Source organism: Delphinus delphis, chromosome 15 (assembly GCF_949987515.2).
Source record: "Delphinus delphis chromosome 15, mDelDel1.2, whole genome shotgun sequence".
NCBI lineage: Eukaryota > Metazoa > Chordata > Mammalia > Artiodactyla > Delphinidae > Delphinus > Delphinus delphis.
The window spans coordinates 14966535-14990811 of record NC_082697.1 but is presented as its reverse complement, the minus strand read 5'-3'; the positions used below and the strand labels follow the sequence as shown (position 1 = coordinate 14990811).

At 51.7% G+C, this 24277-nt stretch overlaps 1 protein-coding gene across 1 annotated transcript; it reads right to left on the bottom strand.

The window, feature by feature from the left end:
• Positions 1 to 4013: 4013 nt before the first annotated feature.
• On the bottom strand, positions 4014 to 23685 carry SDC4 (syndecan 4). The gene is made up of 5 exons (XM_060030728.1): positions 23589 to 23685; positions 10702 to 10840; positions 9551 to 9597; positions 8531 to 8729; positions 4014 to 5289 (listed from the first exon to the last, which is right to left on the bottom strand). Exons 1-5 carry the CDS (start codon positions 23655 to 23657, stop codon positions 5138 to 5140), a joined length of 606 nt encoding a protein of 201 aa, XP_059886711.1. The 5' UTR covers positions 23658 to 23685; the 3' UTR covers positions 4014 to 5137.
• Positions 23686 to 24277: the final 592 nt, after the last annotated feature.

Here is a 24277-nt window from a genome sequence, read left to right as displayed (position 1 = left end):
TCCTGATGCTGGGCAGCGGCAATGAACCTCAGTTCCCAGTCAGCCACGTGTTCGTGAGGGTGAACGGCTGATACACTGACAACCATTCTGTTTCTCACTTTCAGTACAGTATCAATAAATTACATGAGAGATTCAACACTTTATTATAAAATAAACTTTGTGTTAGATGATTTTACCCAACCGTAGGCTAATAGAAGTGTTCTGAGTACATTTAAGTGGGGCTAAGCTAAGCTAGGATGTTTGGTAGGTTAGGTGGATTAAATGCATTTTCAACTTATGATATTTTCAACTTAAAATATTTTCAATTTACGATGGGTTTATCGGGACATAGCCCCATTGTAAGTCGAGAAAGTATATATGTACACTATATGTACATATATACATTCCCTTCTCACACTAATGACTCATATGTATTTTCAGAGAAGTCACCTTAAAATGAAGGAATGCAGAGCTAACAGTGACATTCAGACGACAGCCAAGCTGTATGTACTAGGTGGGTGAGTTTGTCTAGTTCAAGGCACTTAACCTCTCTGTGCCTCAGCTTCCTCTTCTGTAGATGGGGAAAATAGGATTGGTTTCGTAAGATGTCATGAAGAATAAGATACATGGAAAGTACGGTCAACAGTGGCCCAGAGTTAACCACTTTATATGGGCCAGTTGCTGCCATTGTTACTCCAGAGGCCCTTTTAGAGACGATCCAAACACTGCAATTTTCCTCCGACAGATGAGGAATCTGATGGTCCAGAGGAGGCAAGTGACCTTCCTGTATTCGTGTTCCATGTTACATAACTAATTAGCACAAACATAGCAGGTTGAAACAACATGGCTTACTGTCCCCCAGTTTCCATGGGTCAGGAGTCCACACACAGCTTGGCTGGGTCTTCTGATGAGGGGCTCCCAAGGCTGTCATCAAGGTGTCAGCCAGGGCTGCAGTCTCTCCGAGGCACAGGGCCCTCTTCCAAGCTCACATGGTTGTTGGCAAAATCCATGTCCTTGTAGCTGCAGAACTCAATGGCAGCTTGCTTCTTCAGGGCCAACAGGAGAGCCTCACTCTCATCAGGAAGGTCCCAGACCCTCTTATCCATATTTTCAACTGATTAAGCCTGGCCCACCCAGGATAATCTCCCTTTTTACTAACTCAAAAACCAACTAATTCAGGACCCTAATGACATCTGCAAAATCCTTTCACAGGTGCTACCCAATGTGCCCTTACCATGGGGGTGACATCCATCATATTTAGAGGTCTTGCCCGTACTCAAGGGGAGGGAATAGACAGGTTATGTACTCCAGGGGGCAGAAATCTTGGGGGTCACCTTGGAATTCTGACCATCCCATTCCCCAAAACCACATAGCAAATTATTGGCAAGGGGGAATCCATTTGGCCTATAGGCCTCTCTCTGCCCCAGGAAGGAACTGCCCCATACAGGGGTCAGTGCTTCTGGTGCTTCAGAAGATTGGCAGGATCATGAACAAAACTGGCCCAGTATTGTCCAAAACCACTCTGCATCCCCTGCCCAATTCTCAGAAATAATATGATACCAAGCTCCACTCAGAGTTAGCATTCCACATAAATTAACCCCTGTCCAGAGTTGACCAGCTGGGGTGCTGTAAGAACCAGCCTTTAAGATGGCTTCTGACGAGTCCTGCCTCCTGCCTTCTGTAGTCCCCTCTCACAATGAATAGGGTTGACCCCTTTGATCAATGGGATTTAGTAGAAACGACAGTGTGCGACTTCTGAGGTTCGGCCATAAAAGGTGTTATAGCTTCCACCTGTCTCTCTTAGATCACTCTTTGGGAAGAGCCAGCTGCTGTGTCATGAGGACACTCAAATCAGCCCTATGGGGGTCCACATGGCAAGGAACTGAGGACTCCTGCCGACAGCCAGCACCGCTTGCCATGTACGTGCACCATCTTGGGAGTGGATCCTCCAGCCCAGTCAAGCTTTCAGAAGACTGCAGCTCTGGCCAACATTTTCACTACAATCCCATGAGACTCCAGAACCACCTAGCTAACTCCTGACCCGTGGAAACTATGTGAGATATTTACATTGTGATAAATCCCTAAGTTTGGGGGTAATTTTACACGGCAATAAAAGATACAGGGCTTTCTGGAACTAATACCTCACCCAAAAGATGTGTTTATGATGAGGATAAGGTGCCACTTAGGGAACACTTCCTATGGACCAAGTTCTGACCCACCTCCCTGGAGCCCATTGGAGCCCAAAGTAACAGCTAATGAAGGTGAAATCCAAATCCCGGGATCCTGAGCTAATCTCACACCATCCAACCTAGCCCTACCGCAGTCGATAATGTTCTATATCTGCTCTATCCAACAGAGTGGGCACCAGCCACGTGTGACTACTGAGTACTTGAAATGTGACTAGTGCCACTAAGGAACTGAATTTTAATTTTTTGAATTTTAATTAATTTTAATTTAAACACTCACATGTAACTAGTGGCCACTGGATTGGATAATGCAGATCGAACACATGGGAGGAACTGGGACTTCCCTGGTGGTCCAGTGGGTAAGACTCTGCACTCTCAATGCAGGGGGCCCGGGTTCCATCCCTGGTCGGGGATCCTGCACGTATGCCGCAACTAAGAGTCTGCATGCCACAGCTCAGAAGTCTGCATGCCGCAGCGAAGATCTCACGTGCCACAACTAAGACCCAGCACAGCCAAAATAAATAAATAGATAAATTAAATTAAATTTAAAAATAAAAAAAAGGATCTTACCCACCTCAGAAGGTTGTTATGAGGATCGAGAGGCATCAATGGTATCTGACCAGAGCCTACCAGCTTCGATGCCCAGAGGCCAAGCAGGTGGACAGACTGTGGCAAAGCAGAGAGCCTGCATCTAAAACAGGTACCCGCCCATCAGCAACTCCCAGCGGTTGCCATGCAGCCTGAGAGTTGCCAAATCTTGATTTTTTTCCCCCAGGGAGAAGTAGGGAATCAGTCTGGATTTTTATGGGAAACATCCTCACTTTCATAGTCGGCAACTAATTCAAGGATTTCTGCGTTTGTTTTTGAAACACGGTGCCGCTTAAACAAAAGTCCGAGGTAGGCAAGACATGGCCCACCGGCCAGTGTGCATGTTCTGACTTTCCTCCCTCCTGTCCGGGCTCTTTCCTGGCGTCTTACATCTCTGCCTCTGGTGTCTGGTGGCAATTACCTCAGGCTCCACTGAGATCAAGGGAAAGGATGACGTCTGATGAACTTAAAAATGATAGAGGCAGGCGATCTAGAAAGTACCAGGTTTTATTATCTTTTTATCAAAAAATCAGTAACAGACAACAGTGTGAGGTGCTCACTCCCAACATGGCCAGAGGAAAAGGACACCAGGGGAGGAAGAGGACCCAGCCAGCTGGGACCCTGGGGTTATGGTGATGAAAGGTGAGGGAAGCAAGGGTAATTCCCCCCCCCAACCCCAGCCAATGGGGTCAGGAGGTGTCGCCTGCCCTGGCTAAGCCACTAGGCCTCTCCAGGCCTCTCCTCTCTGGAGAGGAAGGGTCACAGATAACAGGGCCAGGGCCTGATCAGCCCTCCCCCATCCCCCTTTGTCTAGGGAGACAAAGGTCATCTCAGCAAAACTGGGGCTGTGACTTGTTAAACCAGCTTAGTTCTCGAGCTGTGCTGTCCAAAGTCGCCAGTGGGCTCTGCCTACATGTTTGGTACACCAGCCACCAGCCACGTGTGGCTGCTGAGCGCTTGAAATGTGGTTACTATGACTGAGGAACGAACGTTTGACTTCGTGTAGTTTTAATTGATCTCAATGTGGCTAGTGGCTGCCATATTGGATAGCACTGCTCTCCAATTTTCTCTTAAATCAGGAGACAGCAAATGAAGGAACCCCAGCTAGGCTCAAAGCAAAAGCTGGAGAGAAGGTTTCCAGCCCAATCAGGAGGAGGCACCAAAGAACAGGACCAGAGAAAAAGGCAAAAATCCACTCAGCCACACAAAAACTCACTCGCTCAACCACCCAGCTTTACGTGGGAATATCATAGCACACTATTTCCTGAAAAAATATATTTATCTATTTTGCTAGAACCAAGGAAGAATAATAATATATTACATGAAAAAGAGACACAAATATCCCATCCCCTAGGTTATGTTTTGGGATCTGCTAGAAAACTATATTTCAGCAAAAGCTTCTTAGAGGAAGCAGCTTTAGAAAGGGCCAAGGTCATAAGCAGGGAAGTATGAAGAATTAAAAAGACAAAAAACACGGCGAGGGGATTTAAAGAAAAAGAGGCAAGAGGGAAGGAGAGGCCCTGTCTGAAGCTATAAATAGTAAAAAAAAATTAATAAAAATTATATCTCCAACTCTGCTCTCTCTTTCGAGTAACAAAAACAAAAAACATTAAATACAAACTTAGCAAGTACTGTGGAAAGGTGCAAGAGGGAGGAGAATGCCTCGGCTTCTGTGTATTCTTGCCCAGGTAGAGACGCTCTGTACAAAGGAATGAACCATTAAAAAAAAATCCCACTAAAAATAGATTTATGAATATTCTACAAGTCCATTTCACAATGAACTTTCAGCTCTTCTCCCCACCCTCCCCAAATAAAAAATGTTGATTTCCAAAAGTCACTTGGAAGAGGCTAGAATGGCCCAAGGTGTACCACAGACTCTCATAGTGTGGTTGCAGGTGCCCTTTGAGGGACACATCTCCAGGTGCAGATAGATGGTTCTGGTTCCTTCTCCCAGCTCCTGGCAGAGGGGCCAGGCTGTGGAAGGAAGGGAGGGAGGGAAGAAGGCCGGGGGTGGGGGCCCCCCTCCAGCAGGATTCACACAATAGCTTAGAAAGGCTCTGGATGAGGCCTGTTCAGTACAGGCTCTCAGCTGGGCCTCGATTCTAAACCGGAAGATGAAGAAACGATCCAATCCCAGACTTGGACTTGAGAAAGGCCAAGTTTAACCCTGTTTTTCTGCTGGGACAATGGAGGCCCAGAGAATCAAGAAGAGGCAGGCAGGAACAGTAGAAGATGATGTCTCTTCTGACACTGAAACCCTAATCGGAGCTGGAGATGCTGATAGATCAGGACTGGGTTGCCCTCCCCCTCCCCTAATGTCCACCCTTCAAAATCCTTCAGCGGCCCTTCCCCGTGAAGTCCAAGCAGGTGCTCAGGAGGAAGCTTCAGGCATAGAACTCGTTGGTGGGGGCTTTTTTGTAGATAGGTTTCTTGCCCAGGTCGTAGCTGCCCTCGTCCTTCTTCTTCATGCGGTACACCAGCAGCAGGACCAGGAAAATGGCAAAGAGGATGCCCACGCCACCGCCCACAATCAGAGCTGGAGAGGAGAGAGGGGAGCGGTGAGGTGAGAGCTGGCTGCCCGTCGCGACCTCGGGGTACACTGGCCACTTCCGCCTGGTTGGTTCTCCTACCACTAGACGTCCTCGCCATCACTCCCCTGGGTGTGCTCTGCTGATGCCTTACTGAATTTGATTCTCACAACCTCATTAATGAGAAGGGGGTCACTGTAAGTCACCGAAAAAACCATAGAACCAGAGTGACAAAGGCACCATTCCAACCCACATCTGCTTGAGTCCAAAGCCAGGCTCTTTCTCAACACCAGGCCAACTCCCAGCTCAGCCCTGAGCCAGGAAGAAGAGAAACTGCAGGCTGTGGAAATCCCCCTTAAACCTACTTACCCCATGGTCCTTAGCACAGCGAGCTCTCTAGCTGACCCCGTGTGCATGCATCCCTGTGCAGACCTACATGTCTATAGACTGGTATATACCTTCTATACACACGCAGGTATATGCTACCATACACAGTTACCACATGCAAATGTGTCCACACTCCTACGTTACAGATAACTATATATGTGGTTTGGGACTTCCCTGGCGGTCCAGGGGTTAAGACTCCATGCTTCCACTGCAGGGGGCATGGGTTTGATCCCTGGTCGGGGAACTAAGATACCACATGCCGCACGGTGTGGCCAAAAAAAAAATTGTACATGTGGTTTATGTCCCTACATACGAACTCAGTGCTTAAGGCCTGCGTTCCATTCCTATCTCTGCCACTTAACTGGCTGCGGGATCTAAGTAATAAAATTCCTTCATCTCTCTCATTGCAAAATGGACACAATAGTGCCTTTCTCATAGGTTTGTCCCCAGGATGAAATAAATTAATCCACTTAGAGAGCTCAGAACAGTGCATAGCATATGCTCAGTACTCATTAATGATGAACCTTCGTGGTTTATATCTGTGTCCCTAGCACCCTGAATCATTCTGGCACAACAGTAGGTGCTTAATATATGACACAGTTTGGCTCAGAGAGGAGCACTGGCCGAGGGCACCTGGTTAGTGTCAGATAGGTGTGGGCTTTTCAGGTGAACGTTATGTTCTCTGTACGACACCAGGCTGCCTGGAGGGCTCACTCCTGTTTGTTGAGCGGGCAGGGATATCTCCCAGAATCCTTTCTGTAGCAGATTGAGTCCCCTAATTCAGTCTTAACCTAAGAAGATTAATTTTCTGCCCTTGCACACACTCCAAATCCATGCACAGAATGGGGACAGAGTGGCAGAGAATCAAATCAGGCTCTTTCTTGACTAAAATGACGAAAAAGCAGCAACAAAGTACCCCCAGGAAATACCAGAAAAAGGACGTGGACTATCAGGTATCAACCCCCTTCCCGTTTCCATCGCCTTTCCCTCTGATGACTCCTCTGTTAGACCCTTGGTCTGTGCTGGGATTCCCCACAAGGTCAAGGACAGTCTCAGAAGTGCCTGTGGTCCTAGGTTCCAATGCCAGGTCTACCACTATCTGGTCTTGTGCCTTTGGACAAGTGACTAGGCTTCTCCAAGCTTCAGTTTCCTTATCTGTAAGAGTATAGATAACCATACCTGGCGGATGTGGTTGTTATGGGGACTGAGTGAGGCAGGTGCATTAATCACACGGCACATGACAAGCACTGGATAAAGTCCCAGGTGCTTTTTTAAAACTACTGGAATGGAGGGTCCCACCTCAGCTAGCTCGACAATATAACTTTTCAACTGAAGATCTCACACTTGTGTAATTCTCCATTGGAAGTATTGAGATGACCCGGTTCTCTCTTGCTAAATGACCCAAAGTAAGCGGTTTGCTTTCTCTGGGTCTGAGTCTCTCTATGTATAAGAAACAGTTGTTTGGACTAGATCAGTGGTTTTTACGTTTTTCTTTAAAAGCAGTAGAACGCTTAGTTGGTAAAAGCCAAAACCTTATCCCACATCCACCAGATAAAAGTGAAACTCTGTGGGTGAAGAAAGATGGGGCAGGCTTTACCTCTGAACTTCCACCAAGTAGTTTGAAACTTACAAAGATTAAAAGGTCTCTAAGGGCCCCTCTAGTTTCGACAGCATCCCTCACCCCACCCACATCACACATAAAGTTCAAAGAACATTGACTCTGGGACCCGTGGGCCAGGGTCAGCGCTGAGCTGGGCCCAATGTCCCCAGGGGTTATACCCTGGCAAGATGCAGGCAAGATCCTTCATCTGTCCTGGTTGCAGGCAGCGCACAGGGCTCTTTCCCTGTACCTCCAGCCTACTCGGAGCTGCCGGCCCAGCTGCTTGCCAGAAGACAGGAAAAACCCAGCCTGGGCCCAGGGTGCCCCTTCACCAGGCTGGTTCATCCAGGCTGGCCCTCGGCCTGCAGAATCTGGCCAGAAAGGGAGTTCCCTCTGACAAAGCCCCCCACCCAGCTTTGGGGACCCCCACAGCTGCCAGAGAAGAAGAGAAGAAGCCAAATACCACCCCAGCTGAAGATCCCACAGCCAGGCTACACAGAGCCACTCCTGCAGCCTCTCCCCGGGACAGAGCTTTCGGCACACAGCACATTACAGTCAAGAGTGCTACAGCTCTTGCCAAACACGTACTCTCTCTAGGCCTCTGTTTCTTAACCTGGCCCATGAAGTCTCCCTGGGTGCCACCTACTACTAGTGTACTGTACTGTACCGTCTACTATTGTGAACTATACTGACAAACCAGAACGGCCCTTTACAGTTTGCCAAGTTATTTTAGATTCTACTTTTCATGAAGTCATGAAACCCAAGGGGATAGCACTGTACCCATTTGCAGACACGGAAACTGAGGGTCATTTCATCCACTGAGGCTGGAAAGCTTCTCAGCCTAGGTCACAAGGCTGCCAAGTGACAGCAGGGGGAGGGGAAGACAGCCCAACCCAAAGGAGCCTCTGGGCTTTCAGGGGACGTTTTCAAGGTAGGTTAAACTTTTAATAATTGACTCCCCAGGTGCTAAACTCAGGCTGGGAAAGTGCTTTGTAAATAAGAGAAGGACTTATGGCAAGTGAATGACTCAACATTTATTATTTTAGCCCTTGGTATGTAATTCTTCCTCTCTGTGCAACAGGCTGAGCACAGAGTCTTTGGGGAAGTGTCATCCTTCAAGGCCCCAGGGCACCCAGGGGTTGTAAGGAAGGGGTACCAAGTTGCCTAACGGGCTAGAGGCATCCTTGCCTGCAGCTCTATTCTGCCCCCACCTGAAGCCCTCTCCCCCTTCGGGGTATCTTGTGGAAAGCGTGGGACCTTACCTGCCAGAACCTCTGTCCTCTCAAAGATGTTGCTGCCCTGGGCTGTGCTGGACATGGACACCTTGCTGGACACATCCTCGTCCCCACCAAAGGGTGACATCCTCTTGGGGATGACCTCATTCTCCTCCAGTTCCTTGGGTTCGGTGGGGACCCGGCTCCCAAGCCCTGTCTTCTCAGGTATGTGGTTATCTAGAGGCACCTGGATAGAGGGAAGGAAAAGAGACCAACACTCAGCATGGTTGGGGGAGGGACCCAGGGCAGGGGACAGGGACATTCAGCCAGGTGAGGAATCTGGTTCTGCATCTCGCTGGCCAAACCACGTGGTCCTAGAGCAGAAATCAGCAACAACCTCTCAACAATTATGCTGTCAACTTTTCTAGTAAATCTGTCCCAAAAGGGGAATGAATAATGTGACCAAGGGCACAGGGAAGCAGGTGTTCTAGAATATTCTAGAGTAATAGAATATTACTATTCTATTCTGGAGGGTGGTTTGGCAAAACTGCAGAAATAGCTTCTCCATTAAGGCAGCAATTTTATCTCTGGGACTCTGTCCTAAGGGGCTAATCAGAGATTTGTGTAAAAGATGCTTGCTGCAGTGTTGTCATTGAAGGATCAAAAAATCATAAACCTCTTTTCCATCAATAAGGGAAACTGGGTGAACTCTGATTACGCAGGCCATAAAAATGAATAGGAAAAACATTTAATTACGTGTGGAAATACTCATGATCACTTTAAGTGAAAAACGAAGTACATAGAACTGTATGTATAATTCGATATTAATGTTGGGAAATACCTAGAAACGCACACTAAAAAGGAGGCTGGAAACACATCTAAGTGTTTATCACTTACTGATTACCCCTGCAGAGAGGATGGCTTGCCCATGACCCACAGTTGTGCCTGTCCCAAGAGTCCAGGGCCACAAATAGAAGCCTTCTTGCAGAGTGAGGTCAGACTCCCACTTATTCTGCTCCCCTCAAGAGGTACTAAGAACAGGAGAGGCAAAAGCGTGTAGCTGCTTACCAAGGGATGGATCACTTCCGGGAAGATAGGGCTGTCCTCTGAGTCATCTGTAAGGACAGAAAGGCCGTGTGAATGTGAGGTCGGTTACCCCCAGGTCAATGACCCACGGCTGGTGGGAGTTCGAATTCACAATCGGCCCCCAAATGTTCAGTGTCCAGCAGGTGATCATTCCCACCCCAGCCGCAGTCATCTCATCTGTAAAATGGGGCTCCTGAGACCTGCCTCCCTGGCTCTTTCACAGGAATGTTGAGCTGGTAACTGGGCAGATTTTTTTGTCAGCTCCAAACTCTTGCTCCATATAGATCCCAGGACCAACAGCATCACCCGGTAGCTGGTTAGAAATGCAGAATCTCAGGGTCCACTAAATCGAAATCTGTATTTTAACAAGATCTCCAGGGGATTCATTTGAGAAGAAGCTAGATTGCAACAGTAGATATTAGAAATTGCAATATTCGTGTATTTCCCGAGGGTGTGGTAAATGTCAAGGGCTTTCACTCAGTCCCAACTCCACAACACAGACACCGATGCACTGTCATTTCTATTCCCATCTCACAGATGAGGAAACAAAGGCTTAGAGGTCACCGAGTGGCAGTTGGAACTCGGGACTACATGTCTCCAAAGCTCAAACTTCAAATTATTACACCACCTCACACATAGGAGGGATGCTTCTTGCAGTTCTGTCTAGCCCGGCAGCCGGAGCCAGGAAGTCACAGACCAGGAGAGTTACCGGCCCCTGGTCTGGGCCCCTTCACTACTCCCACGCCCTCCGAAGCAGGGGGTTTGCTCTCTGTTCCCACCCACACCGCTCTCGTCACCTTGTCCCCAGGCTTCTGAGCTGCTCCCTTTCCTTTTCAAAGGAAGAAAAACACTCAACAGTCCTCCTCCCCACGCCCACCCCACCCAACCCTGTCCGAAGGTGGACAGGTTCGGGCTGGCGCAAAGATAGAACTAAAATTGAACTCAAAGCAACAAACCATTTGCCCAGAGAGGGTTTCAGGGATGGGTTGATCCGGCAACTTTGGTTTCCCCCCTTTTTAGGGGGAGGGGCACGATAGGAAAATCCAACTTCAAGGCGGGGTCACCCTTGTAGGAGGAAGAGGATGGGTTCCCTCCAGCCCTGGGCCCTGGCCTGCCCACCACACCCTCCGTACCCAGATCTCCAGAGCCAGACAGCTCAAAGTCATGGGGCTCCTGCCCAGGTACCCCAACATCCTCGTCGTCCGGTAAGTCTCCGGAAAAGTGTCGGCCTTCTAGGAGGTCTCGGGGGTCGATGACCTCAGTTTCTCGGATCTAGGGTAAAAACAGGAGACACATCAGTCAGTCGCCTCCCAGTGCTCTATAGCAGCCCCTGAACCCTGGAGAGGCAGTGAAGTGGGCGTTCAGGAAGGTGAGCTGGGGTGCTGGAAGAGGATCAGGCCAGAGCCTGGAGACCTGGGTCCTGGCCCCCTCCTGGCCCCTAACTTGCTGTGTGACCTTAGACAAATCCCGTTCCCATTCTGAGCTAATAAAAATATAAAGGTGGTCATGAACCGAATATAAATACCTTAGGTGCCCTGTACTGAGGCACTTGCTATATGCCAGGCTCTGTTCTTAATAACTCTAAAGGCCAGTCTTTAATTCCATTTTATAACTGAGGAAGCTGGGTATCAAAGATATTAAATCATTTTCTCTTGGTGACGGGAGTAGCAGATGGAGAAGTGAGGACTCCACATAGGGCTGCCCGCCTTCAGAGCCACTGTTCCCCATCCACACTCCAGGGCGCTATGATGCTATCACAGCTGATTCACCCACGGCAGGGAGAGGGCCACTGGTGCTGGTCACGCCCTGTCTAGGACAACTTTCCCAGCTGAGTCGGACGGGGCTGGGACAGGCAGGGCTGGCCCACCCACACCCCAGGACAGCTTCGGGTCAGGGCTCTGCCTGGAGCTAGGGACTCAAGAGTACATGAGCACACTCGTGTGTTCAGCCTTCCAAACATCTCCCACAGTCATTCTGCGGTGTGCTAAGTGAGCCCTGCCTCTGCCCTCACGGACCACCCACTCCAGGACCCATGTGTATCACTCAGCTGCCACCTATTGGGGCTAGCTGTTCCCAGCAGAACCTTAGGTCCATCCCCACTGAGAAGCTTTCAAAAAGAAAGTATGAAAGATCCAGGAAGGCGAAGAACTTTCCCCAAGTCCTACAGAACATCAGCTACCCTGCTCCCATCCCCTCAAGTTCAGCTGAGTGTAAAACAAAGCTCCTTCAAGAGAGTCGGGAAATATATGGGATGCGCACCACCCTTCCCCCTAGCTTCTGGGTTAAGCCTTCCTCTGCCCACAGAACAGCAGCCCTGGGCAAAGTTCATTCTTTCACTAATGAACTCAAATATTAAAATGCCTATTATTTCCCAGAAGCGTCAGGGTTTCGAATACATTCAATACACACCCCTGCCCAAGACATTCTCCTTTCCCCAACCCCCTAACTGCAGGGGGTGGAAGGTCTCCTCAGAACCAGGAACACCAGCTGGAGCCCAGGGAGGCCCCTGTCCTCCCATTTCACAGAATTTGCAAGATGAGTCCCGGACACAGCAGTGACTTGCCCAAGGTCACACAGTGAGTTAGCTACATAGCTCAGGAAAGAGGCCAGGGCGTGCTTCTGACTGCCCAAGCTGTCCTTCACCCAGCAGAGACCTGCCAGTAACACAGGGGAGAGCCTGAGAAGGAACATCCGTTCCTAAGACAAGGTTACCATCTGTGGGAGAGGCCCAGGCTTCCGGGGAGAGGTGGGCGGAACCGGACTATCATATCAGGTCCCCTTCCACCCTGTCAAGGGCAGCTGGATTCCCGGAAGGGAGCAGGGTCAGGCCGGGAGGAAGGCAGTGGGCAGGCAACCCCCCCCCACCGCCAAGGCGAGAATCTCTGCTGAACGCTTGATACACGTGGGGGTGGGGAGCCAGAAGGGGTTAAGCCCTGGTGGGGGATGACTTCATGACTCGGGAATCAGGAGCTGTGGGGTTGCCGGCGCTGGAATTCCAGCCCCCGCACAGCCCCATGCCTGTGGCTTCAGTTTGGCAGCACTGGAGGAAGGCTCCTCCGTGGTTGCGCAAGCTGCCTGTACCTAGGGTGGGGTCCCTGTGCTCTACCCCCATCTCCTGCTGCAAATTCCCCTGGGGCCCAGAATCAGAAACAGCAGGACCCCAGCGGCTTACTACACTAAGCACTTAGCGTGAATGAGCTCCACCTCATAGCCCTTATTTGCAGTAGTATTAAGAGGCGGGGGAGGGGGGGAGGCAGGGGGCGGGGGTGGATGCTCAGAAAATAAGTCACTTCCCCAAGATCACCCAGGCAAGAAAGTCCCCACACTAGACCGGAACCCAGGCATGGGTCACCTGAGCCTTTAGCCACATACGGATAAACACATGCATGAACACACGTGTACACAGAGTGCCCACCTACCTCGGTTAGGAGGGAGTCCTGTCAAGCGGAGGTCAAACCCAGCCCAGGAGGGAAAGAAGGTACTTTGGCCACTTGCTTATCTGGCCTGGAGACAAGTCAGAGCTCAAAGTCCTCAAGATGGGGGCTAGGGTCCCAACACTGTGTTGTTTCAGGCTGAGACGTTCCCCTACCTTCTCATTCCCAGGAGCCACAACTGGTTATTTATGAATCCTGCCTTTCTTTTAGTGGGTGAAAGTGCTGAGGAGTGTTTCAAAACAACCCACGGGATCAGCACACTGACTGGTTGGTAACAGCTCTGTTTTACGTCAGGAAATGAAGACCAAGTCTGCAGCAAAACCCAGGCTGAAAACTAGATTGATTCCTAGTTCAGCCATCTTGGGGGTCACCGGGTCATCCCTAACCCTTCATTTTTTGTTGTTGTTGGGTTTTTTTGGGGTTTTTTTTGCTGCGGTACGCGGGCCTCTCACTGTTGCGGCCTCTCCTGTTGCGGAGCACAGGCTCCGGATGCGCAGGCTCAGCGGCCATGGCTCACAGGCCCAGCCGCTCTGCGGCATGTGGGATCTTCCCGGACCGGGGCACGAACCCGCGTCCCCTGCATCGGCAGGTGGACTCTCAACCACTGCGCCACCAGGGAAGTCCCTAACCCTTCATTTTTATACCAGGTTCCTTGAGAGCATAAATGACTTTTCTTAAGGTCAGGAATGGCCAGAATTAGCCAGGATTAGATCCCATCAGACACCTATCTCAGCTCTAAAAGGACAGGGATTGGGAATTCCCTGGCAGTCCAGTGGTTAGGACTCTGAGCTTCCACTGTAGGGGGTACGGGTTCGATCCCTGGTTGGGGAAGTAAGAACCTGCATGCCATGTGGTGTGCCACAAATAAATAAATAAATAAGCAAGCGGGACAGGGATCCCTAAAGGAACCTGCATGGCGTGTGGTGCGCCACAAACAAACAAACAAACAGATAAATAAATGGGCAGGGATCCCTGAAGGCTGCCTTAGATGAGCCCAGGTGCCTCTTCCAGCAAGTCAAAGGGCTTAGGAGGAGCTCTGTGAGGTGTACTGATGGAGGACACAGGAAATTAAATCCTCTCCAACTACAGAAGTGGCCCCTTCTCTGCCCAAGACCCCTAACAAGAGGGAAATTCCCAAGTGGGCAGAATCCCTAAGACTAGACCAGTAAGACGCAACCAGGCTCCCTGGGATTGTGGGCAAGTATCCCTTTTGTGTCTGTGTGTGGATGGGGGGATGCCAAGAGCCCTCCCTTCCCCCACCCTCTTTTCAGACAAGGCCCATTCAGTCTGAGGTGGCTTTGAAGAACCAGGCCCCCCAGCAGCCAGGCCGAGCCCTGACCAGAGAGGGGCTCCACCCTGCACCTGGCTCACCCCATCCCTGCCCGGGGAGCGTGTGGTCACACGTGTGTGCACGCACAGGCACCCTCTCTGGGTCCTCAGGTCTCTCTGTATCTTTGTCCTACTCATAGACACACAACAGAAATCAGCAGCAGAATCAGCAGACCCTGGTGGGCACCTGGGGCTGCTGCCTGGAGGTTTAGAGATGCTGGATGCTTCCCCAGAGCCTCCATAGCAAAGAAGAGGGGTAGGCGCTATTTTGTGCTGTGAAGACTAATGCCTACCTACAGAAGGTGTCTGAGGCCCAACCATCTCACTTTATTACCCAGATTAAAAGATAAGGGCCTTTGCCAAGGTCACCCAAGCAGAACTGGACTTAGAACTTAGGTCCCTAAAAAAAAAAAAAAAAAAAAGAACCTAGGACAGAAATAGAGACACAGATGGAGAGAACAAACGTATGGACACCAAGGGGGGAAAGTGGCGGGGGGTGGTGGTGTTGGGATGAATTGGGAGATTGGGATTGACATGTATACACTAATATGTATAAAATGGATAACTAATAAGAACCTGCTGTATAAAAAAAATAAATAAAAATTTAAAAATTAAAAAAAAAAAAAGAACCTAGGTCTCTGGGTTCCTGGGTTGGACTTGTCTTCCTTTCCCACTTCTAGGGTCTGGGCTGCCCCTAAAGGGCTCAGCAAATCCACGGGCAGCAGCTGTCACTCCAGATATAACCCACATCCAATCCTTAGGCGATTGGCATGAAGCTAGGAAACGTCAGCAACCCTACTGCAAAGTCCTACAGCTTCAGTCACCCAGGAAAATCATGGGGCCAGTACCCACGTATGAGCGTATTTTCTCCGTATGAGCTGTTTTTATTGACACAACAGCCTTGTAAGGTGCTCTATCCATGTTGCCGGAAAGAGAGCTTCAGTTGAGTCATTCATGTAAAGTCACAGAGCTAGAAAGCGACAGAGGTGGGATTCAAACCTAGATCTTTCTCAAGACCATGTCTTAGCCACAGCCAGACTTCTCACTGCCACCCACAATTTACCTCTCCACCCCAGTGCCACAGCCCAGAGCGTACAAATTCCAGGCCAGGGCTCCAGGGCACCCCTTCCCCTGGTCAGGGAGTAAACAAAGGTAAAAGTGATATTGCTTAAACAAAAGAACAGAAACTTGGCTGGGACACCGGGGAGAAGTTCAGGGTCAGAGAACGGGTGGGAGGAAAAGAGAGGCGAGCCTTCCCCCACCTGGCCCTTCCCCAGGGGAGGAAGCCACCCCCAGGGGTCAGGGACACACTCGACCCTTCTTTCGGGGGTGAGACCAGAAGGTCAATTGGGCAAGCCAAATTTGGGGGGAAGCTGGGATGCCGAGTACCCTGGGCCCTAACTGCTGAGCCCAGCACGGTGGTCCTGGCAGGAGATCCCCAGAAGGGGCCACTGATCCATGCATGGTCCTCCCCCATCCTCCTTCTGAAGGGTCAGATATCCCCTAGAATGAGCAAAAGCTGGGTGCCACAATCAGGACTCTACATGTTGGCAGAAATGGAAGGATCCACCACCAGAGTGGTGACCTGTGAAGGCAGTTCCACCAGCAAACCACAGTCCTATCACTCCCTAACTATACAAGCCTGGGCATTTATTTCACATCTTAAAGCCTCAGTTTCCTCTTTTTGTAACCAGGGCTAGTAGCACCTTGCTGAAGGATGAGGATTAAGTGAAACGCATTGGGGTGTGCAAGGGACCCAGCACGTGGCCTGGTACACAGCAGGTGCTCAGTGAGTAGCAGCTATTATTAATCCCCATCTGCCTTCCTTCTGGCTAAGGGGATTAGTGCTCAAAGGGTCAGAGAGACCTGGGAAAAGTTGTAGAAGCAGTTGCATTGCTAGAAAAGTGGTTGGTGGGTGGGGATGTGCTTTGCAAACTGCGCAGGGACATACCCTATAGCTTGTTATTTATTTTGCTTCCGAGACCAGAGACTCTTTAACAACCAGTCAGGCCCCCTGATAGAAGAGAGAAAGGCCCAGAGATGGGCAGAGATCTGCGCAAGGTCACACAGCTTGGAGCACCTGTCCTAAGCAGATAGAGGCAGAGGAGAGACCAACTGCGTTTTTCCAAAAAGAGCAAACGGCAGTGACCAGAGAGACACTTGAAACTCTACTTGGGGACCTGTATCCCCAGAGTATTTCCTGACCTGCCTTGAGGATGAAAAAAATATCTAGAAGGCCAGAAGAAACCACACACAAATCCAGGACCTGGTGTGCTGGTATGGGAAGGGTTAAGCCAGGTCTGGGGATGGGGGTTCGAATGTCGGCCCTGCCCACTCCAAGGTCGGGTTACTAGGAACACAATCGCTCAGGAGAGAAGCCAGGCCTGGCATTGCCAGCAGCTTTTCACCAATCCCCCCTGCCCATCCAGGGCAGCTCCAGGACCCAGGGGTACCAGCTAGTAATAGAGACTGGAAGGGGAAGGGTGGGGGGAGCTTCTGGACATCCCCCTGGCCGAAGCTGATGCGGCATCCTTGTCACTAACACCCCGGATAATCGTGGGAGATTCTCTCTCTGGGCCTCGGTTTCCCCACCTATGAAAGGCGATTCTCAAAGAGACAAGCCTTCCTCTGTCTGGAGGCCTGGTAACCAAGCTGGGGACTGCTCCGATTACCGATTACCGGTGGAGACAGCCGGGAGGGGGCTGGTTCCCTCAGGGCCGCAGAGACAGAGGTGCATTGAAGCTGGGCTGGTAATCTAGGCAGCGGATCCGAGGTCCCTGCTGGATCCGAGGGCAGGGTATAAACAAGCCTCCCGTGTTCTCTAGGGCAGAGTCGATATAGCCTTGTCTCAGCCGATTAGATCAGCCCTGGGTGCTGGCTTCCTGCCCCTTCCCAGCCTCCCCCGCCGCCCGGGGAAGCCACAGCTCCAGATCGGGTCAGTCTGTCCCGCAGACGTCTTTTGGCTGGGCTTCCCCAGGGCAAGGAGTGTCCCAGCCGTTGGTCACCACTGCCCCCATGCCCCGAGGTTGAACAGTACAGCCAGTCCCCCGCAGGCCTGGCCACGACCGGCGGGCCCCACCAAGTCACTGTTTCCACACATACCAGCCTCTCCCTGCCTCCCCTTTCCATTACCCCAGGTGTCACCTGACTAGCAGCCTCTGCTACTGTGCCAGAGAAAACTGGGGCAGCCGAGCTCCAAGCCTGAAGGAGGGGGAGGGGGGATGCAGAGTAAAGCAGGAGGGAGGGGGCTGAGTAGGAGGGCCTGGGGCTGGGGTGGGAGGTAGGGAGTCACAGGGGTGAGTAGGGGGGACCACAGAAGGCTGAAGCTGTTAAGAACTGTTAGGATCACAGAGTGATCTTTTTGGGGACTCCTGGAGCCCTGTGAGAGGGATAAAAAGTTCTGAACCCCAAGAACCATAACTACTGGTTTACATTTCTCAGCGCGCACACAGACAACTGCCTCCCCACGCCAACCTCTGGCCAGGTCAAGAACCCTTGTCTAGCCACTAATAATAAACTAAACTTAAACCAGAGCTTCACAAGTTTGCCAAACACTGATGACGACCCGGAGTGACACAGGTGTTTTATAGAGGACGCTGGGGCTCACACCAGCCAAATGACTTATTAACTAACTGCGTGTCCCTGGCTGAGCAGTAGGGCTGAGACGGGAACTCAAGTTTTTCTGACGTGAAACGTACCCATTTTCCAGTCTCCCAGCCTCCCGGGGACAGGGCCAGAGGGGACCACGCCCAAAGATCACCAGTGAGTTAATAACAAACCCGCCCAAGTCAGGTTGCTTGAACTCTTAGGGTTAAATCAGGCCCCAGCTGTTGACACAAGCCTTCTCTCTCCCTAGGCATCACACGATGAAAACATCTGAAAACTGGCATTCCAGAACACTGCACCTTTTCTGTCCACCATCACACTCCCTCCCCCAGAGCCCAGGGCGTTTTTTTTTTTTGCAATTCCCTCGGCCTCTGGACTGGAAACACCGGCCCTCCCCCTACTGCACAAGGCTCCTCCAGCATGGGAGGCCAACCCCTGCGGCCCGGGCAGTGTCCTGGCTGTCCGGTCCCCCTGCCCCGTCTCTCTCCAGGCTGAAAAATTGCTCAGCGGGGGGATTCCTACCGATCCCCGCAGGAGGGGTAGGGCTGCCGGGAACTGGTTCTTGTTTAAATATCAACCCATCCGATAATTAACAAACTTCTAAGACAAACAAATAGGAGATTTGGGCTCTGTCAGCCCCACCCTAGACTCCTCCCTTCCCACCTTGCAGCTGTTGGGGGGAGGGGAGAGAGCTCTCCTGGGGCCCCTGAGGGTGGGATCCTCTAAAGGAAAGGACCATCTGGCAACAAGGCAGCCTGGGCAAAGCTGGGAACTTTCACTGAGGCCTCCTGCCTACCAGGCGGGCTCCTAAGAGCTCCACTTGCGGCCTTGTCATCTCCTACAAGCCTCCCCACAAACCCCATCTTCTTATAGACCAGAAAGCAGAGGCTTGGAGCGGCCCAGTGGCCTGTCCCAAGCCATGGGGCTGGTAAGAGGGGGGGTTTCACATCTCTGGAGTCAGGTCTGCCTAAATCCAAATCAATGTTCCAATCCCAAGAAGCAAGAGAGAGCGTCAGAAAAATCAGAATCCTGGGATCAATCTGGACTGTACCAGCTTTGCTCTGTAAACTCAGACCAATGGTAGCTTCAGTTTTGCTTTAAGGGAGGCGGTGGGGGGGGGGGGCGGGGAGCACTACCTGCCAGGGGTCACTTATTTTCTTCTCTTTTGCTCTACGTAATCTTTTTTTGTTTTTAATTGAAGTACAGTTGATTTACAATGTTGTGTTAATTTCTGCTGTACAGCAAAGTGATTCAGTTATACGTATATATACAATCTTTTTTATACTCTTTTCCATTATGGTTTATCAGAGCATATTGACTATAGTTCCCTGTGCTATAGAGTTGGACCTTGTTGTTTATCCATTCTATGTGTAATAGTTTGCATCTGCTAACCCCAAACTCCCGCTCCATCCCTTCCCCACCCCCTTTCCCCCTTGGCAACCACAATTCAGTTGCAGAGGTCAACTCTATTCCGTCAGAGGCCACACACAGGCAAGGCGCTGTGAAGGTCTGGGGCCTAGTACTAGTATTTCCTGTATGTCCCTTCAAGGCCCTGGACACTAGTTGACTATCCCTAATAGGCCCCCAAAGGACAAGGTGAAACTCTGGAGCTCATGCCAACATGCCCACTGCAGGGCCATCCTATTAGCGAAGAGGCTGAAAGGAAATGGGTGACTCAGGCAGGCCAGCTACCACTCTCCTCCAGTGACTCACAGAGCCCTGTCCAGCCCCTTCCCCCAATTTTAAGTCGTCACTTGGAAATCACACCCACCAGTCCAGGAGGCCGAGGACAGCTAGGAGCCAATTCCTCCCAAGAGGGACCTGGGGCGGGGGAGCCAGGCCAGGCTTCCCACCCCCTCATTCAGGCCAGCTCAGCGCTCCAAGTACTTGGAAAAGCCCTGTTTCCAGGAGCTGGGGATGGAAGGAGCTGAATGTCTCCACCACCCGCCTCCCCACCATTGCTTCTTGCGTAGACTCTTAACCAAGGATGCCAAGAAAGCTCCTCTCCCCCCGCCAGAAAGGACCCTTTAGAGGGCTTTGGTCCAACAACCTCATTCCAGAGTGGGGGACACTGAGACCGAGAGGGCATGTTTGCTCAAGGTCACCCAGCGATTCAGAAGGAGGACCCAAGGCATCTACTATCAAACCCAGCCAATTTCCTCATCTGGAATGTTCTCCGAGGACCTGCAAATCAGACACCTTGTGTTACCTGACAGACCTGGTCCTGACCTTGGCAAGCCCCTACGTTCCTCTGAGCATCACTTTCCTGTAAAAATGGAGATAATAATACCCACCTCACAGTATCACTGGGAGGCAATCATGTCAGTAAGAAATAACCTCAGTGCACCTTTTAGAATGAAGTTACATGCATACATTTATTTGTTCATTCATACACACATTTCCTGAGTACTAACTATGGGCCAGGTATTTCACTGAAAGTGAATAGAGCAGAGTTCCTGGCCTGGGTGTGTCGGGGGCTGGAAGAGGGGAGGAGGAGGAAGGGCTCAGAATTTGATGGGGTATGTTAATACCCTCATGAGCCATAAGTTTCTTCAAGGGAGGGAATGCCTTAGATGTCTTTATGGTTTCCACAACCCTTTCAAAGAGTAGCTACTTAATTATTAATAGAATACCCGAGCTGGAAGGGGCTCTCTATTCAGTTCAAACTCCATTTTACAGATGGGGGATGTCAATCCAGAGAGAGAAAGGGACCCAATCTCACACAGCCCTCCAAAGCATGGCCCAAATATTTTCCTTTGGTAGCTCTCTGGGCTTCTAAGAATTCCAAAGAACTCTCTCTGGCCACTCAAGGGTCCTAGATCCCCTGGGCTTCCGTCCCCACCGCTACTTCCAAGGAGAGAATTCTCAGGAAGACCAGAAACATCTCTTAGCTAAAGTACACGGGGTGCGTGGGGGACACTTCCCCAGGACTGACTGGGCCTGGTGCCACGTCTGTGCCCCTGGGCAGCAACACCACGGGGCGGGGGTCCAGCTCCCAAAACAAGGCTGCCTTTAATTGGCCAGGGAGGGAGTGGCAGGAAGGCAGATCAGGGGAATGCTTCCAGCTGGACAGGAAGAACTGGTTTAGGACGGCAAGCCCCACCTAACAGAGAAGGGTCTGGCTCAGCCTGTGTTCCCTTCCCAAAACCTGTGGCACTGAGGGGGCGGAAAGGAGGGCACTACCCATGGGGAGGACAGGCCTTTGGCTTAAACCTAAACTTTGGGCAGTGGCCCCAATAGCATTATTGGAGGGGGACTACAGGACAAGAGATTCTGATGGCCTGTGAGCTCTCTGCTACCCCAAGATGGTACCATTTCACCTCACCTGTAAAATGGGCATAATATAATCCCCACATGCTAGGGTTTTTACGAGAATAAAATACACCAGACCTGGTATATGGAAAGCACTCCATAAACAACAACTGTTATCACCAAAACCGTTCTCTCTGGGCCTCAATTTTCTCCGCCTGCAAAAAGAAGAGTGTCGACCGGATCATCTCTGTGGTCTAATCCAACTGTGACTAGGTCTGATTTTTCCAGCCACAACCTTGGGAAGAAAAGTGCTGGGAGCAGGGTGCGGGGGAAAGGGGGGAAGCCCTGGGACCCAGTTCAAGGTGGAAGATCTCGTAACATTAGCCAGGAAGGGAGCGCTGAGGTCAGGATGAGAGAGACGGACATCTCTCTCAGGAAGCAGCTGTCTAGGGCTCACTTCTCCAGCTGATGGGTCACCACATACCCTCCCCCAAACCACATCCTCCTCACTGCCCCCAGGCACAGCTGCCTGCTCCTCCCCCGACCCCCCAAGCACCTGCAGGCTTGGCAGCCCCTGAACCGAGACCGGCATGTTACCTCTCAACCACCAGGGTCTTTCCCCTTTTCCCCACACCACCCAGGCCGATGCGACATGCCATGCCATTCCTTCGGATGCCTCCACAGCTGTGACGCCAACACATCCTTCAGCGGCCTAGTTTAGAGCACTGCACGGGGAGCAGCAGGCTTGGGTTCGAGTCCTAACTCAGCCACTCACCTTTTGGCGAGGTTGCCCTTCTTAGTTTGGGGAAGTCATCACCTCACTCTGGCCCTCGGTTTCCTTCTACCCCAGAATTCCTTGTGGCCGGCCCACCCCAAATCTTTTATGGATTCTAAAGAGTGACCCAGGGATGAGACATAACAGCAGCCACTCAGAGTAGCATCAGACTACACGTCAAGATACGTGCAAAAGAGAAAAAAAGGGACCTGGAAGCCTGTCTGCTTCATTTGCATCTGACTCAGCCTCTTATCAGCTGTGTGACCTTGGGCAGGTTAGTTGACCTGTGTAGCCTCAGGACCAGTTTAAAACAGTAAACAGAAGGGCTGAGTTAAACTAGCTGATAGAGCCATTACAACAGCTATTAGAAAGCTATTAGAACAGTACCACAAGCACTAAATGTTTGCTGTCATCACTCAGGGCTGCAGTTGTACGTGGGGACGGGGTGGAAGGGGGGCTGGGGTCAGGGGTGGGTATAGCTCAGGGTCTCACCCATACCTCAGATGAAGCCTGCCAGGCAGAAACGAGCACCCCTAAGTAATCCCAGAGGAATAGGAGCCCATAAAGAATTAACATTAATGATTAAACGCCACTGGACTTGCTCTCCCCAAAACCGAGGTTTAAGGGCACCAAGGAAGCACAAAGCCCAGGCTTTTTTGGGGGGCGGGGGTCAGATTGCCTCTCAGCAATTCCTGCACCCCAACTTCCCAGATGTGATTGGCTCACTCCTTCCCAGCTGGCTGCTGGGACGAACGGAGCTTCTGGTGGGCCCCAGGCTTTGTAAACTACAGCAGGGACCAGTAAGCGCTGAGAAGGACGCTCCTCGGCGCTCACTGAGACCTTCTCTTCCCCCAGCCCCCCTTCACCCCACCCCAAAGTGGGAGCTTTAGGTTTCCCCAGCGCTAAACGCTCTTCTGGCGGAGAGCAGAGACTTGACTCCTGGCCAAGTGGTGAGCCTAAACCGTCCCCTCCAGTCCGCCCTTGAAAAATCAGCGTCCCAACTTTGTAGGGACCCTAAAGAAGCACTGGTCACCTCCTGTCCCAGTCCCCCATACGCTTTGGGCCGATGGGAAAATCGAGACTCAGAAGGGGCAGGGCCTTGCCCGGAGCCACAGGCCAGTGGCAGGGCTGTGGCCAGAACGGAGGTCAGGGCTCACTCCTTGCCCCGGTGTGTGAAACAAGGCCCTGCAGAACCCTAAACCCCTCCCCATTCCTAGTACAGGCAGCCCTCTTCACTCCCAGGCCATCTCGAATTCTAGAGGGCGAGAAGGGGCGTCAGGGCTCCGAGCCTGCCCCAGGATCACCAGGGAAGGGGCGAGAGGGTGAGGGGAAACGAGGTGACACCAGCTTAGTCACGTCCGAGCCTTGAGCCCGCGGCGGGTCTGAGGCCAGAGGGAGACGGGAAGCGCAACAGGCTGGGGGCGCACGGCGAGCGAGGGAGCCCCCCACCCCCCCTCTCCCCGGAGCCTCCCTGGGACCCTGGAGCCAAGTTTCCAACAAAGTGTCTCTGGCCTCTGCGTCTAACTGGGGGCGGCGCATCCCCCTCCCCATTGCCCCCGCATCGCAGGATCCCAGGAACAAAGGAGGCACCAGTCCGCCCCCCCGGGGATCTCCCAGTACCCACCGACTCGGCGGCGACGGCAAGGGCGCCCACGAGGAGCCACAGCAGCGCGAGCAGGCGGGCGGGGGCCATCGTACCACTGTCCGGAGAGAGCGCGAAGGCTGGTGGCCAGGGCTGGCGCGCGTGCCCTCTTATAGGCGGTGATCGGTCCGCCCCGGCCCCGCCCCGGCCCGCCCCCGTCGCCCGCACCCGCCAGGAATTCCCCAGCCAAAGCTGGGCCTCCGGGGCGCTACGCCTGCCCGCCCAGCTGGAAACCCGAGGGACCCGCCCCGTGGACCGGGCCGCTCAGTCCACCCGAATCCCTGACCTCCAGCAACCCGGATCCCCGATTCCCTGCTAGGCAGGTGACGGGAGATCACTGTGCCTAACCCCGTTTTACAGATGGGCAACTGGGGAAACTGAGGCCCACGGAAAGGAAGGACTTGTCCAGGGTCGTGAATTTAGATTAGCCCTTCCAACCGGGTACGCTGCCCTCTGAGGGACAGAAGACTTTCCAAATGGGCAGTGAATGCGGGTTGTTTTAAGGCAGGGGTCAGCCATCATTTTCTGTAAAGAGCTAAATATTTTAGGCTTTGCGAGCCAGATGGTCTCTGTCACAATTACTCAAACTCTAGCACAGCAGCTCAAAGGCAGCCTTAAATGTTAATACTTAAAAGAAGGACAGTGGCTGTGTCCTGATAAAACACTATTAT

What these genes read in the sequence shown, in the direction of transcription:
- SDC4 (XM_060030728.1), bottom strand. Translation starts at nt 23,657, where the DNA reads ATGGCCCCCGCCCGCCTGCTCGCGCTGCTGTGGCTCCTCGTGGGCGCC. An exon ending in TTGCCGTCGCCGCCGAGTCG is followed by an intron (nt 10,841 to 23,588) that starts GTGGGTACTGGG and finishes TTTTTACCCTAG; the next exon opens with ATCCGAGAAACTGAGGTCAT. An exon ending in CGGAAGTGATCCATCCCTTG is followed by an intron (nt 8,730 to 9,550) that starts GTAAGCAGCTAC and finishes CCCTCTATCCAG; the next exon opens with GTGCCTCTAGATAACCACAT.